This window comes from Passer montanus, unplaced genomic scaffold (assembly GCF_014805655.1).
Source record: "Passer montanus isolate IOZ18808 unplaced genomic scaffold, ASM1480565v1 scaffold51, whole genome shotgun sequence".
NCBI classification, from domain to species: Eukaryota; Metazoa; Chordata; class Aves; order Passeriformes; family Passeridae; genus Passer; species Passer montanus.
In genome coordinates, this window is record NW_024370041.1 from 5,725,746 (window position 1) to 5,741,901 (window position 16,156).

At 37.2% G+C, this 16,156-nt stretch overlaps 1 protein-coding gene across 8 annotated transcripts in view; it reads left to right on the forward strand.

The window, feature by feature from the left end:
• The window catches only part of RGS12 (regulator of G protein signaling 12), an 84,086-nt gene that overhangs the window by 34,989 nt on the left and 32,941 nt on the right, over nucleotides 1–16,156 (forward strand). For all 8 annotated transcript variants that reach the window (XM_039723880.1, XM_039723884.1, XM_039723883.1 and 5 more), the window contains 2 exons: nucleotides 5,807–5,828; nucleotides 14,074–14,243. In XM_039723880.1, coding sequence (XP_039579814.1) covers nucleotides 5,807–5,828; nucleotides 14,074–14,243 — 192 coding nt within the window. The remainder of the gene's footprint in view (nucleotides 1–5,806; nucleotides 5,829–14,073; nucleotides 14,244–16,156) is intronic.

The following is a 16,156-nucleotide window of genomic DNA, read 5'->3' on the forward strand; positions in this document are numbered from 1 at the left end:
ATAGGCTATTGTTATTGGCAAGAAATTAGAGAAGAATGGGATCAGCTTCAGAATGCTTTTTGCTTAGCCTTTAAGCTTTTTTACTTAACAGTATTTGAGTTAAAATTCCTTTGTAAATGCAAACATTGGGTTTTATTCTCAGAGAAAAGTAATATTCTGATACTAACACTGAGATTTTGATATGTATTTAGGAACTATGCCCAATATGTATAAAGCTAAAAACCCAGTATGTTTATAATGTGTGCCTATTATTTCATTATGTGCAATATATTTTGTATATGCTTTCTGTACCATTATATCAATGTTATATCTTTAGGTAAGATTGTATATATTTTGTATATAGCTGTATAAAAATTATTTTAGGGATGGATTTGGCACTTATATGTGATGAGATTGGTTTTGTTTGGGGTAAAAAGTTGGACCTTTATTTCTTAAAGGAATTCCAAATGTCACATCATTTATTCGTCATATGTTGTTTTTATAGATTCAAATATTTGACAAAATTATATGGAATGTATTCAGTAAAGTTATTGTACAGTAGTTGTGCAGTATGTTTTTCTTCAGAACTCTTACATATGGAATGCTTTTGTGTTAACTCTTACAAATGCAATTTAGTGGTAGAGAATTGAAAAGTGAAATTGTGTAATAGTCCTCCTTTAAGTGGCATTCTGAAGGGGCACTCTTCTCAAAGAATTCTAAATCATGAAATTAATTGCAGTAATATTTTGAAATGGGGAGAAAAAGCCTGCAATGTTATGCTACTTTTTAGGTGAGAAGTACATTTGAGATTATTTATTAGAAGGAAAAACTAGCAATAATTGATGAGTAATATGCCTTATTTTTTATTGAAAATGTTAGAATTGTATATAACATATTTTGAGGCATGATCTCCCTCCCCTCCCAGAGTCCACTGGAGTTCATGGCATGAACTGTGTTGATGCTGTAATATATTTGAAAATACCTATATATCATGTAAATCTTGGAGTAATGTGACTGAAGACCTGGGGATTTGCTCATAATCCATATCTTGGCAAAAGGAGAAGTTGCTTCAGGTGCTTTAAGAAGTAGTTTGAACAAAGCTAGATGCAAGCAGACGGTCAGCTGAGAGTTGTGCTTTCCCTGAGATAAGTGACAGAATGTTTGAAAGTTGGCTCTTTGTAGTCTGCCTGTAAATGTTCAGAACCCAGCAGATTTCCTAGCATTATCCTCTATACTGAAATCATATGAGAAAATTAGTTTAGAAGGTTGGTGGAGCTAGGTGTGCGATTCTAACCTGAAAGGCTTATATACAGAGAGTTTATAAAACAGTGTGTGAAGTGATGTTGTACTGGGTAAGTAACAGATTCTGGCAGCACTCAGAGAATTCTTTGGATGCAGAAAGAAGTCGATGCCTGTATTGCAAGAAAGTGTGCTTTGGAAAGGAGACAGAGAGGTCATTTTTAATCCCTTTTATTCCAAATCTTTCTGGATGGCCAGGAAAAGAATAGAGGTTCTGTTTAGTCTGTGATTCTGTCATTGTTAGAATAGGGGAGAGAAATACATCTTCACTCTCCTTACAGATTTTACCCTCTGTGTCTCAGGAGGAGTGAGAAACAGAGATGTCTTTCTTGGCTCAGGAAGGCACTCACCCCCACTGTAATGGTACAGATGATTTCATGTTGCTCCATTTTATTGCTAAGGCCTGGCATTTCCCAGTATGTGTCACCCACCCCTGCCAGTATCCCCCTCTTTCCCTTTGTTCTACTCCAGTATTTGAGCATGACTTCGACTTGAGTGACAAATCTTGAGGTGGAGAGAAAGGAAATTTTTGTATTGTGTTACCTGGGTAGTAGTACACATGGATTTATTTGCTCAATATAATGCCTGGGCTATAGGTGGGGTATTTTTTGGTTTTCTGCAGGATGTTGTTATGGCAGAATTGGACAGTACCTAGTCACTTCTCTGGGACCTGATCCATGTAAATTGGAACATGTAAGATGGATAAGAGTTTCTGTCACCTGAAAGATGTCATCAGACAAGCTACATGCAGAGGTGCAGACATCTAGCAGGTTATAGGCCATGAAAGCTAAAAGATACAGCCTGTTCCAACCTTATGAACTTTCAGCCTTATGAATTATTCTCCTCTATGCCCTCTTTCCCTTTGTACCTTGCTGTTGACGCAAGGTACTCTGTTGTCTACTTATGTTCTGGGAGAAAGAATTAGGTACTCACAAAGTAGTTTTCTCCCTGATAATTATTGTAAGCTTAAACTATTTTAGATTTGTTGCTAGCAGATCCTGAACACAACATCAAAAGCTCACAGGCCCTTCTGGTTTTTCCACCTAGCAAAGAGAGATGATGCAGAGGGGAATGTAACATGTTTTCTCTTATTCAGAACTTTATGCTATCAAATATATGCTGCAGCATTTCCCAGTTTAGAGGGACCTAGAGCATCTTTTCTGCTGTATGATAACTGGGAAGCCACTCTTCACTTGCTGGCCCTGCCACTGAGCTTCCCTCTCAAATCACAGAGATCCAGACCCTGTCCTGAAGTCCCTGGAGCAGAGTTGCATCCCCCAGCTTTGTGGGGTGTGTGAGTGTCTGTGTAACCCAGCTGCTAATCCATGAGATGAGAAGCAGAGTTCCCGTGAAGGCATTTTGGCATTCCTAAATTAGATTTATTTTTAAAATTTTGGTAATGTGTTGCCATCAAATTCCTGGTATATTCCAGAGGCTTTTTCCTAAACCAGTTTGGTAACTCGGGTGATTGGAAGATGGAAGAAATTTCAGTTCTTATCTGGTTGTGAAAGATTTGATGGTTTCATCCAATTAGATTTTATCTCTGGATGATAGCTCATAGGTACATTTACCACATATATGTTCTGTCATTTGTAATAAAATGCTTAAATACTTAAAAAAATTCCTCACATTAGCCCTAACTGGCACAGAGTCATGCCCTGTCCTTCCCCCTCTTTCTGAAATGGCTCCCTACAGGAGCTTTTCAATTTTATAGCTTCTGATACATATATTTTTCAATAGGTGGTTCTTAATATATGTGTAGTGTTAAATTTCATCAAATAATCCAACTTTTTATGTGTAGTAGATCCAATTTTATCCTGAAGAGCCTCCAGTGGTGGGAAACACGAATGCTGAAGAATGAAAAAAAGTCCCAAACATAAACTGTATTTTTAAAATGAGATCATCATAGTATTTAAAAAAATCTGGTCTTGCAACTTATACCTTTCAAAGACAAATCTAGACAAGTTTCAGCTGAACAGTTTAGAAGAGAAACTTCTTTGTCTTCTTTGAATGTGGACTGCATGCAATTTCTGACAGGTTTAAACTGAGATTTCAGAGTACTCACAAACGTAATTTGAACATATTACTTGAATATGAATTCTTGCACAGTAATTACAAGCTTTAGTTTTTAGGTTTTATTGAATTAGATGGATTTACTTACACAGATGAATTGAAAGAAATGTTCTTAAAATCTATTTTATTCTGTGATCTATAGAAATAAAAGGATTATGCTTGGAACACAATAGGTATATTTAGTGACTCTGAAGTAAAATATATTCCTCCTATAGGTGTTTTTCTAAAATGTTCTAACATAAAAATTACTAGGGCCCTGCTTGGAGAGATTTTAAAATGCTGATACACCTAAGTAACATGCAGTAGACAAAGAATTTAAAATAAACATGCAAAACCAACCTGTGGTGTGCAGAAAGTTCACTGCATTAACTTATGCTAAATGGATCAAGATAAAACTCTCCATTCATTATTGAGCTTTTCTATAAAATTGCACCATTTTCTCATGAAAATATCTTTTATAATTGTTAACTTCCCAGTTGTTGACAGAAGTAGTATGAATATTCTTTCTGCTATCATGAAAATCCTAATAATTTTGCTTCATACCTTTCAAAACCATGAAGAATTGTACTTGGTGTTTCAATCTAGGTTAATGAAAGCTAACAAAGTAAATGACCATTCCTAAAATATAGATATTATGAAAGGACTTTGGGTTCTTTTTCTGTCTAATGTGTGAACTGATACTATTGCTTTACTTTGAGTCATCATTTTCTTTGTTCTTTTAGAAATGACATTGAAGTTGTTTATTCATTAACTGTACTGTACAGTGATGTGCTAAGAAATTAGAAGCAATCACATCTATAAACCAGATTTCAGTAATGCAAATTAAATTTTCTAAATTACCTACATTAATTAAATGATGGCTTCTGAATTTATAACATGATCACTAGGCTTATGTGCAAAATAGAAGTAGAAAAGATGTCCTAAGCCCCACTGAAGGATTGTAACAAGAACCATGTTTTTGATACCTGAAACAAAGCTCTTAAAGGGAGATGCTTGGAGATCCTTTTTGTTATATTATTATGCTTCACAGATCCAGAAGCATTTATGTAGTTAAGCAAGAAATGCCAACATTTTTTCATTTTAAAAATCTTTTTCATGAGAGGTGTATTTTTATCTGAACTAGCACCAGGGGAATGATGTCAACAGAGGTTAGTTTAGACTTTGAAAGTCCCAGAACACTTGTGCCAGAGACTAGCTCAGATCCTCTCCTGGTGATGGGAATGGTGAGGCCACCCCACTTTGTAACAATTTCTTCAGAGAGTGTTAACATCAGGGTGAGAGCCTGCAGTGAAAGAGAGAAAGAAGGGATAACATATTACTAAAGGGTTTTTTGTGGATTTTGAAGAAGAATGGGATTGTTTGTTGCCAAGGATGAAAAATACAAACTATGGGGAGGTAGCTGTTAGCTTGAATTTTGCTTATCTTTGTGCTTTTCTTCTTCTGTGTGTTTCTGATATTGAAGAAATTTTAGATACTGTAGGACATTATTTCCTAGCTTTTTAATGAGCATTACAAATGAAGAGAGTATTTTTTAACTATTTAGAAGGTTTCCAAAATGTTCAAGGACACTTTCAATGACCAAGAATAGATTGGCCAAACTGAAATAAAAATACTTTCTGTTAGTCATTAAAAAAACAATGCAAACTTAAATCTAAAAATCATTTGTCCTCCATACTTCACTCAGCTGAGTGTCAAGGTTCAAGCATTGGAGTACCTATTTGGGAAATGATCAGTACTTAGATTTAATGAGGTGTGAGATGCCTTGAGGTCATTTATGATGAAAGTTGAGAAGTCTAGGGTAGATAAGCACATAAACTTCAACATTTCACTAGAATACTAATTGTCCTTGAAAATCTGATGTACAATAGGTAGAGGTGATGAGGAGTTCTTATTTATTAGAAGTTAAATTCTGGTTTATTGCAAGCACTCTGAACATCCTTTTGTTTCTGTGATAGTCAGAAGTGACTGACAGGGAAAGTTTTTAGGGTCACCTGACTGACAAAACATGGAATTTTCATTTTAATGCCACATATCTCCAAACACTACAGCAATTTAAAGTGCACGAGGTATTGTTTTAATTCATTGTGTTTTCCAGTCTTTGCAGGTCAGTTTTAGGTATCTACCTTGTCACAAGTACCAACTGATTGTCTCTGCCCCTCTAAGAAGGACTTTTGGGAGCAGTGTAGTTACCCCAGGGGGAAATTCTCCTTCCAATAAATATTGGTGGGCTGAAATCCCTGGACAGTAGTGGTTGAAAGGGGTGAATTTCATGCTGGGGAGAAAACAAGTGTGAGAAATAACAGCTGGCTTCTTTAGATTTTCCTCTCTGATATTATCACTTATTAATAAGATGATAAAAGTAGCTAACACTGCAAATACTAAATGAATCTCAGAGATTTCTGATACTTGCCATGAAACTTCAGTAACACTTTTCTTTTTCTCTTTTTTATTGCAGTCAGCAACTGTTTCTGATGGAGGTAAGCTGGAGCTTGTTTTTACTTTTATAATGAAAAATCAATTTTCCATATTAAGCAACATAATATGTGGTAAATTATGTGATATATTACAAGACGTAAGTCCAAGGTGGTGCAGAACTCTGTGGCTGCTTTGGGAACTGTGCCAGTGAAAATATTGCAGCCTTGTGTTCACATACTTTCACTGGTAAATTTGCATAATAATTTTTTGGGTACATTTATATATGCACATTTTTATTAAAACAAGGCTTCTTCATTCATAATAATAGAGGCAGAGCTGGTAGACCTCTGTGTAATTGGATGGTAGATAAAATCTCATTCTCTGTTTTATTGTCCTTTACATACCTTGTTTGCTTTTAAAGAGATGCTCTAGTTTCTGAGTTGTAAGCTGTGTTGGTACATTTGTTGAGGTTGAACTTTCTTAAATGTGATCCTTTTTGAGAAGGGGGTAAGTAATTTGATATTTGTAAAATCCCAGCATGGAGCTCTTGCATTTCTGGAGTACTTCTGAGTAAACTCCTCTTTATTGAACATAAGCTGGTTTGTTTTGATTTTAACATGCCTTTAATGTTTTAAAGGATGTCCACTCTTTGTTAGACATTAGAAGATGATTTCTCTGAAGCTTTGAAGTTAATTGAAACCATTTAAAAAAGCTTCCTTAATGGAATAAAGGAATTTGTGTAATGTAGGGTATAAAGGCGAGGGCTTTTCTCCTTGTCTTCTCTGGCAGGAGTTGGTTCACTTGATCCTGCAGAAAAACTCATGTATTTTTGCATTTGCTGTTCTTTGACAACATTACAAGACAAATTTATTAAATAAAAAGGGCAAAAGGGAACAAGATGTGTTGCTGTAATCAGTGCAGTGAAATTGGGAAAAAATACTTGGAATGCTAATGATAATTTCTTTTATAATACATGGAAATGTAAATGAAAATTAGCAATACTATTTAGAAAAATTCTTCATATCTTAATTTCTGATTCCTTGCAAGACTAAAACTGCACTTCAGAAAAACATTTCTGTTTTGGTCCTTTTGCTGGAGCCATTTTCCAGTGGCTGACTTTGTCAGGTATTCTCCTTCTCTCCTGCTGACACAGTCTGATGCTTTACTATACTTCTGTCTAGATAAGAAGCAGACTCTGTGTTGTATCTGTCTTGTCCACAAAGTGATAAAACAACAAACCAGAAAATAATAGTCTTTATTCTGCTTTCTATTTTTAAAACATAGCCTGTGTTTTTCTGGGAAAAATATGGGTTTTTTTCCCCCACATGTTACCTTCTTGATATAAAAATCAAAGCAGACCACAGACTTTCTGATTGTGTATATAGTTGTTGAGGACCAAAAATTTGATTGATCTTTTCTTAGGTAAAACACAATGTACTTTTGTCTTGTCTCCACGAGGGGTCTTGTTCTGTGTTAATGAAAGTTTTTTGTTGCCTATCCAGACTTGGGAATCCCTGTGATAGTACTCATACAATAATAATGTCAAGATTTTTATCCTGCCAGCTGAAAATTTATTTTAAAAAATCCACTTATTTTCAGATCTTTCAATATGATTTGTGTCTTATTACAAATCTTTAGATAACTGTTTTCACAATTAATTCTGTACACTTTTCTGAGCTCATGAAATCTAAGGGCCATGTATGCTCACAGAGGTGAAAAAAAGCCAAGAAGTTATGTACTATTTTTTTAGTTGTATTCCCTATTTTTAGTTAGTTCAGAATTTAACATGAACTCTCTCTTCATTGTTAAATGCTACTTAAGAAGGGGTATAATTTGTGTAGAAAGTGGTAGTTGAACTACATTGAATAATATTGAATCAATGCTTAAGTACCCAGATAGTGGTTGGAAAAATAGGAGCCAGAGAGACTGTAACCAGAAAAAGTGAAATTAAATAAATTCCTAATTCACCTCGAGCTGCATTGAGTAAATAGTTCTGATTCATGTATGAATTTTATTTTCTAGCATTTACTTTCATTTAGTATGGCACAGTGCAGAATTTTTTTCAGTTTTCATTAATCTCACTAATACACAAATAGATCCACAGACAGACATTTTAGGGTACGTTTAATTTAGAGAAATTTTCCCCAGTGTAACCATTAGTACAGCACTGCATGCTTCCCTTCCTAGACTAAATCTTTGTCATCACAGAATCACAGAATCATTTGGGCTGGAAGGGACTGTAGAGGTCAACTTGTTCCAGCCCTGCTGCCATCCAGCCTGGCCTTGACACTTCCAGGGATGGGACATCTACAGTTTCTCTGGGCAACCTGTTCCAGTGTTATCATTGCTGTCAGAGTGAAAAATTTCTAATATCTAATCTGAATCTACCCTCCTTCAGTTTAAAGCCATTATCCTTTGCTCTTGTCAGAAGTCCCTCTCCAGCTCTCTTGTACCCCTTTTAGGTACTGAAAGGCGCTCTAAGGTCTCTCCAGGACCTTCTCTTCTGCTTGGTATTATTAATATTATTTGTACATATAGATACTATAAATACTGTTGTTAAGCTTTAGTTTGGGAAGAAAATTAATGTGTAAAAAGCAATTTTGTTGCTTTATGTACATCTCTTCAGTATGTTGGGAGGCACAGCAGTTCTTTGTACATTTTCTTTCCAAAGTCAATGAAGATTTATGTGACATGGCCCTGGAAACCATCTACTCCTTTGTGTTTATTTTCTATTTTACATCTCAGTTTGTGCAAGGCTGGGATGTTGAAGTCAATGAAGATTTATGTGATATGGCTTTTATTATGTTAGAGCCCAGCCCTGGAAACCATCTACCCCTTTGTGTTTATTTTCTATTTTACATCTCAGTTTGTGCAAGGCTGGGATGTTCTTATCAGCCAAAACTGCACTTGGGCATTGTAAGATAGCTGACATGTAAATTAGTGTTGTTTCCAGATGTGCTGACCAGTGGCAGCTCTTAACTGTAATTGATTTGTGTAATGAATTGCAGGCAATCAGACTGCAAACTGTAATAAGGCTGAGATGCAAGATTACTGCTGTAGATCAACTAACCTGCAGCACCTCTGCTCTAGGAGTAGCAGGAACCATTTTATGTTACTACAGTGACCTGTAATGAGCAGGTTTCTCTACTTCCCACCTCAGAAGCTGTCCTTTGCTGCTGACTGTGGGAGTGTGTACACAGCACGCAGGCTGTGCCTGATGTTGTGAGCACTGTGCCATCTGAATTGTCACAGGGATGATCAATAGGCCCCTGCTAATGTCTGACTTTGCTATTTATACCTGGAAGGCACTTCAGAAAGGAAAAACCTTAAGGTCAAAGGATCTATAACAGAAGTACCATCATCATTCATCTCCCAGACAGAGGTAGTGAGGTACCTGAGCTAGTGAGAATGTCTGAGTCAGTTCTCACCTGCTGTTCCCTTCAGAGATCAGTCCCACAAAGCTGAAATACTTCAGCCTAGCAGATGCTCTATGCACATTTTTTCCTAAGATACTACTTTGCTGTAGTTTCGGCTGATTTTTGCTTTTAGTGTTCATCACATGGACAGAATTTTCATAAGGAAAAGTGTTCCTAAAGACCTTTCTGAAAGGAATCTGATGTTTGCAGTAATAAATAATGTAAAACTGTATTTTAAGAAGTAACTGAGGAAGGTAAGGCAAAAAATTAGCAGTGAAGTGCAAAATAAAGCAAAACACTGTTTATGCTTTTTGCACTATAAATACAGATGGATTGTTTCCTCTAGCAGGTATATGACTTATTTGTCAGTTCTGCTGGTGGTGCGTGCTCACTGTAGCTGTGTTCCACTGTAGCATAAATAATTCAAGTTCCTTTAGCAGCAGTGGCAAAAGGTCTTTTCTTTAAATTATTTATGTAGCATTTTATAATGCTTTGTGTTAAGTATACTATTGCTTCCCTCTGCTTGAAGCAACGAGGGAAGGAATCGAGTTGTTTAGAATGGTGTTTGAAGCTCCCAGGAGCTGCTGTGGGGAACTTTGTTAGCTTTGCTCATCCCAGAATTGCAGAGGAACAAACAATGTGCTGGACAGTGAGATTAATCTGCACCCAATGGGTTCCGGGACATTGCAGCTGAACTTGGTATGGATTCAGAAGGATGGCTTTCAGTGAAGGGCTTGAAGTATTTGATTAAGTGGCACCACAGTGGTTCTTACCAGCTTTATCCAGGTAATGTATTTAGTGATTATATGATTTGTGTACGTTCCTGTGATTATGAGGAATATGCTTAGCTTCTCACGACAATAAAAAGTATTTGTAGGCTGAAAAATGTATACAAAATACATACAAATGCATACAAAATAGCTTCCATTTATTGTATTCAGGCTTATGGCTTTATATTATCTAAACCAAAACTTCTGAAGCCATCCTATCCTGAATGCTTTCAAGACTTATTTGATTAAATGCCTGTATTTTCTTACATAATGCTGTTTTTGTAGAATAAATAAAACCAAGACCCTCCATGGAATATATAAACACAAAAAGTGCCAAATATTGTGTTTTGGGGATTTTTTAGATAGCATTCTGTGTCTGTATTTCCAAAAGATAATAAATGAAACTAAATGAGTTTGCCCTCAAAGTGGTTTTTCCTCAGTAGGCATGGTTGCTATCAGAACAAAAATAAAGTTAGGTCCCTGGGATTTGAAATGTTTGACCAAGGAGCCTCCTTTTACAGGTAATACAGGGTAAGTCGGTGCTTCCAGAAGTGATGACAAAGGAAGGCAGGCATTTGGAAACTTCCCAGCACTGCTGTAGTTCATGTTGTCCATGCAGAGCTGGGATTTTCACATTAAACATCCTGAGATTCTCAACTGCTCCTGTTCTTTTTTAAAATACTTCATGAGGTGGAAGAGGGGGAGTCCACTTTGCACAACAGCCCTGTGGTGAGAACATGTGAGGGTGGGAGTCAGGGCTCTGTGTTTCCTCTGATGACCATCACAGAGGGCTCATTAGAAGAAATATGTGACTGGGTTGGAAAGTTTCCCCACTCCTGCTTTCCAAGGTGGGCTGCCTGTACCTAGGAATGCATGAGCTCTGAGAGTCAGGAAACCTGATGCTGGAGCTTTCATTGGAGACATTCCTGTGCAAGGGGAGTGGAGCAGGAATTATGCCTTATACAGTCTTCATTTAAGTGTGATTTGGATAAATTGGGTACTAATAGTAGAGTCAGGGAAGTGTTTTTCCTTCTTTCTTTTTCTCCAGTTCTAAATGGTGTATCTACACTAGTCTGTAACTCTTTTAATTGCTACTGATGATCTGGGTGGTTAAAGAACTAGAATAACCAAGCCTATTTTGGCAAACAACCTTTTCTGTATGTTTTCAGCTTGATGGGTACCACAGCAGAAAACTCTACAGATTTTAAAAGCAAACCAACTGCATTTTCTCGTTAAAGGAAACCAAAGCTGTGCCAGGGTTAAGTATAAATTAAAATAGTTCTATTTGAAAAAAGTCTGAATTACCTGAATAAAATCTACCATAACAGAGACAGCTTACTGGGAATGAGTAATCCCTTAATGCTATGTTAACATATTGGAAGACCTGTGCTAGTAGCTCCTTGGTTGATGGAAATAGAGTCTTATTTTGGTTCATCTGTTTTCATGGGATCTCCAGATTCGGAAGCGTATCAGAGGAGGGAGAACCCGGTGCAGTTTAGAGGAGTGTAACTCTGAGGAGCTGGAGAGAGCAGGCAGCTGGTAGCAATTAAAGGTAGTTAGCAGTTACCCACTGGTGTAAACACTGGAGGCTGTAATTGCAGTTTGGTTTCCCGGCTGCCATGGGGAAATTGAACGCCTGCCACTGGGAGGGAGGTGATGCTGACTGGCTGATGATTGCTGTGCCTGCCACTTCCCAATCCCTTCTGAGTCCTAAGGCACTGTGACTCCAGGATCCAGAGTTGAGCTCTTGGTGTGGCTGCTCCCTAATTTCTCTCTGTCAGCCAAGTAGGTTTCAGGGGTTTGGTATGTGGCATGAGTTTGCCTTTCTGACTTTGCCTGAAAGGAACAAGGAAATTTTCATCATTCATCACTGGAGAACACTGGGATTGAACCCTCCAGGAGTGAGGCAGTATCTGAAACTGTTCCAGATCTATCAAGAAGTGGGTGTCTATTTATATCCTGGACTGTAAAATAGAACATATCCACCTGCAGAGTTAAAGCAAAATACTACAGATAATAAAGTTAGATATCATTCTCTTCAGATTCACGTTAACTTCTTTCACAATAGTTTCACTCTGGGGACAGGTATTCTCTAATTAAGTTAACAGTTGACTTGGTTATGCTCTTTCATATGTCTTAAAGGAAAAAGTGAATAAATATTTGTATAAGAAAATTTGGCATTATTTGCTGAGTGTTAGTAATTAGTCTTGATTTATATGGTGATTAGGTAAGGTTATTTATATACCTGATTTGTTACTAGTGTCCTTAAATATTATCATTATTAAAAATACAAACTTACATTTTATTTTTCCCTCATGTAATTTTGTATCTATGTCTTAAAAAATAGCTTTGCTTCCAGAAACTCAGAATAGTTAACTGTAACATCTTAGTGAATATTTCTGAGCTAAGAATATGTTTAAAAATGAGGTTTTAGAACTCTTAAAAATGTTTATTTTCTTATCTTTACAAATATTTTTATCACTTTTTCCAATGCTTTTAACTATTTTCAATGGTGCATTTTTTCAAAGCTCTTACTTCCAGGGAGGAACAATAATGTTTTGTAACATGAAGTTTGGAAATGCAGAGTGCTTTCAAATACTTCTAACATGAAAGGAGACCTTGGGAGAGCGTATACAGTAGGGTCTTTTTGGTGAAATTACTCATTGCTTTAGTTAGTCTAAGTGATTAACTGAGGAAAACCATAAAAACAGCCCTGTGAAACACAGTCCATTTCTGATTGGTTGTGAATTCAGTTTTCTCCAACAGATTGAATTTCTAGTGAGCTGCATACTTGTTTTTCCGTTTGGCGTAAAATTGCTGAATATACAATCTATTTAATTTGAGGGTATTATTTTCTCACATCTGTTACTGATAATTTTTCAAATAATTGAATGGCTGTGATTTTTTCATCTCTTCATCAAAGAATCTCATTCAGTTTGGCATCTCTCTGTGTGCAACCTGTCGTGCTCGAGCAGGGAGATCAGACCAGGTAGCTCAGGCTTTAGTTGTGTCTCCACAAGGAATTAAACCTCACATCACCTCTAGGAAGTGTGCAGCTGTGAGCTCAGCATTACCAGTTTTATATTTCTGTACACTGGGAGTTGGAGGGACCATCCTGTAAAAGGGTGTTCAAGAGGTAAATGACAAATCTGTGAATAGAGCCCTGCTCTAAGCAGTTCTGTCTCTTAGTTAGAGCAGCCATTTCTTTATCTTTTCTACTTCTGTGAACAAATGGCCACTTGGACACTTTTTGTGTGCCTGTTTTGTTTACTGACATGACAAAGATGATCTGGGGTTAATATTTGAAATTTTTAGCTTGCTACACAAGGGGTTTTTTTGTGTGTGTTTCCCTGAATTCTCCATGGGTTCTTGTTAATTTAATTCTCAGAATAAAAAATCACTTCAGTTTATTCAAGATCTAAAGAATCTGGTAATTTCTCATCTTGGAGTCTCTAGATTATTCCAGTATGTTGGCTGGAGTCTTGAAGGGATCCTTATTTTTATCAAAAACCATAATAAATGGAGGATCTATGGTTTGATGTCCCTAACTTCCTGTGGATGAGGAAGGCATCCCTTACTATCTCATTTTCCTAATGTTCTTTTCCACAATTAATTTTCCCATTTATACTGAAAAATTCCAAATTTTCAATATTAATGGGAATATTGTATTTCGATGCAAAATTTCAGAGGTTGCCTGTCTACCAACTTAAGTGTATATGAAATTTTGCTGTCTCCTATCACCTAACAGGTTTTTGCTCACATTCTGGTGAACAGCGGGTTCTTGAAGGTCAGCTTTCCTTGGATAGCCTTCTGAAGGAGTGAAAGAGGAAAATGTATTTTATTTTGTGGAACAATTGTTTTGGGCCTGCCCCTTCTGCTTCTGTCAGGGGACTGCTGTTACAACACTCATTTAATTTTCTTTGCAGTGAAACAGAAGACACTTGAGAGGTGTTTGGGGTCTTTTTTTCCTATGCAGGTGCTCCTACTAAAAATGGAGAGCGATATTTAGAAGTCTGCACCGCTGTGAGCTTGAGCAGGAGGCGTGATAAACCAAACAAACAATCCTGAAGAGTAAAAGTGAATAGTGCTTTATTGACATATGTAATTTCCTTTATTGACAGAGCTGAATAGCACTGAGCTGAAGGACTGCATCAGTGAGAACAGCCTCAGCAGCAATGCCAGCCTTCCCAGCGTGCAGAGCTGCCGGCGGCTGCGGGAGCGGAGAGTTGCAAGCTGGGCAGTTTCCTTTGAGCGGCTTCTTCAGGACTCTGTTGGTGTTAAATATTTTTCGGTGAGTTTTGAGGGACAGTGAGAGGCTTTTCAAAATACCTCCTACTGCTGCACTAATTTTCCTGTATTCTTTTTTTTTTCTTGACACTCTCCTTGCACAGGGCAAGAGACAGGAGTTGATTCATGCTCTGTTGTTACTTGAGCATCTTTCTGAGTTTACACAGTTGAGTAAAAGTTCATAGTAATATTTAAATTGCCATGCATCTCTGCATAGCTTCCCTTTTCACCTGAAACAACTTCTGTATTTGGCGTTGACTGGGAACTTTTAGAATGCTTCCCCATTTTCTAAAATTTTTTTTTTTTGTATCTGTTAGCCTTTGTGCAAGAAGAAGGAAGTACTTTCGGTAGTTTCCTAAGAATGGGTTGTTATTTACATCCATCTCATGAAACATTGGAAGCCACATAGAAGGTGTTTTCAATGATAGAATGGCTTATTTTCCTGCAAAGGTTTTTAGAAGTACTTTTTGGAAGTAGTTACGGTAGTTAAGAGCAATGGTTAAAACTGCAACTTGAAGGAGTAATGCTGAGTATTTCCAAAGCATAAATACTTTGTAATACATAAATACTCTTCTGCACAGCACATTTATTGTAAATAGGATCATCTCTATTTTGCCAGGAAACTGAGAGTATATACTCTTGCTTTGTTGCACTGAGCATGTTGCTGATTCTGAATGTGTTACACAGGGACAGTTTGTGCTGCCCAAGTAATTTTCGCAATGAGAATAGAAGAAAAAGGGTATAGGAGAGGTAGATGATTGGATCTGCAGTAACTCAGTCTCTTTTGCTTGATACAAAAGTATTAAGAGATCAGAATGGCTAATAAGCAGACTTCCAAGTTAACTGGTGGGGGAACCCAAAACCCACATTAACAGTGAACATCTATTTGTGGAAACAGAGAAGAGGAAAGCAAAATAATACATTCTGGATATTGTGTTCCTTATTTTAGTAGAGTAGTCTGAGAGTTAATAGCATTTCTGCTTTCATACTGAGACTTCTTGTCAGGCCGGAAGAAAAATTACAGTTCTGATCTGATGCTAGAGTTCATCTGAAAAATGATGTAGTTCATGGGGCTCTTACTGAAAGTTCTGTTGACTTTGTTCTACTTGTAAACCTCTGGTAAACTTGTGTACATTTAGGAAATTGCTGCATTAAATTTTTAGCTGCTATGATACTTCAAAACTTACATTATAAATGTAAAAAGTAGCTCATATAATTTTAATAAATGTTCAGATTAAAAGGTTAAAGATACACTTAATTTCAGCAAAAGCCAACCTCAGATATTCTGGAAGTTTTACTTTCCCCCTGTATTTTATTCTAATTAGAACTTATTTTTACAAACACTGCAAAAGCACATGTCTTAAAGAAATACCAACTTTAAAAAAATGATTAGGGAATGTCAAAGTTTATTGTGTGCACCACCATTTTCTTGAGGCCCAGTTGATGTCCAGAGCCATTGCTTAGATCTATTAACCTGGTTGCCATAACACCGTGCAGTTACAGATTGCTGCCAGTATCCAGGAACATTGAGGCAACAGCATTTAATTTATGGCTCCATAGCAAGTGTCTTGGTGCATGTGGGATCCAGCATCTGCCTTTCCTGAGGACAGCTTCGTCACAGAGCAGGAATTGCTCTCTAACAAGGAGAGATTTTGCATGTTTTGCAAATAGTCACACTTTGCATAATAGCTGCTGCTCAGAGCAGTCAGCCAGGAGGTGAGAGCTGTTTGCAGGCTCCCCCCACAATGGGTTCAGCCCAACCTCTGCAGCTTCCCAGCCATGGGTGACACCTGCTTGGCTACCTGATATTCCAGCTGGGGCACTACCCAGGCCTCCTGGAGAAGCTGAGTTGCTGGACAGTTGTGCCCAAATCCTGTGGCCACAAGGAAGCAAGTGGAGATGGACTCTGGGTTCACA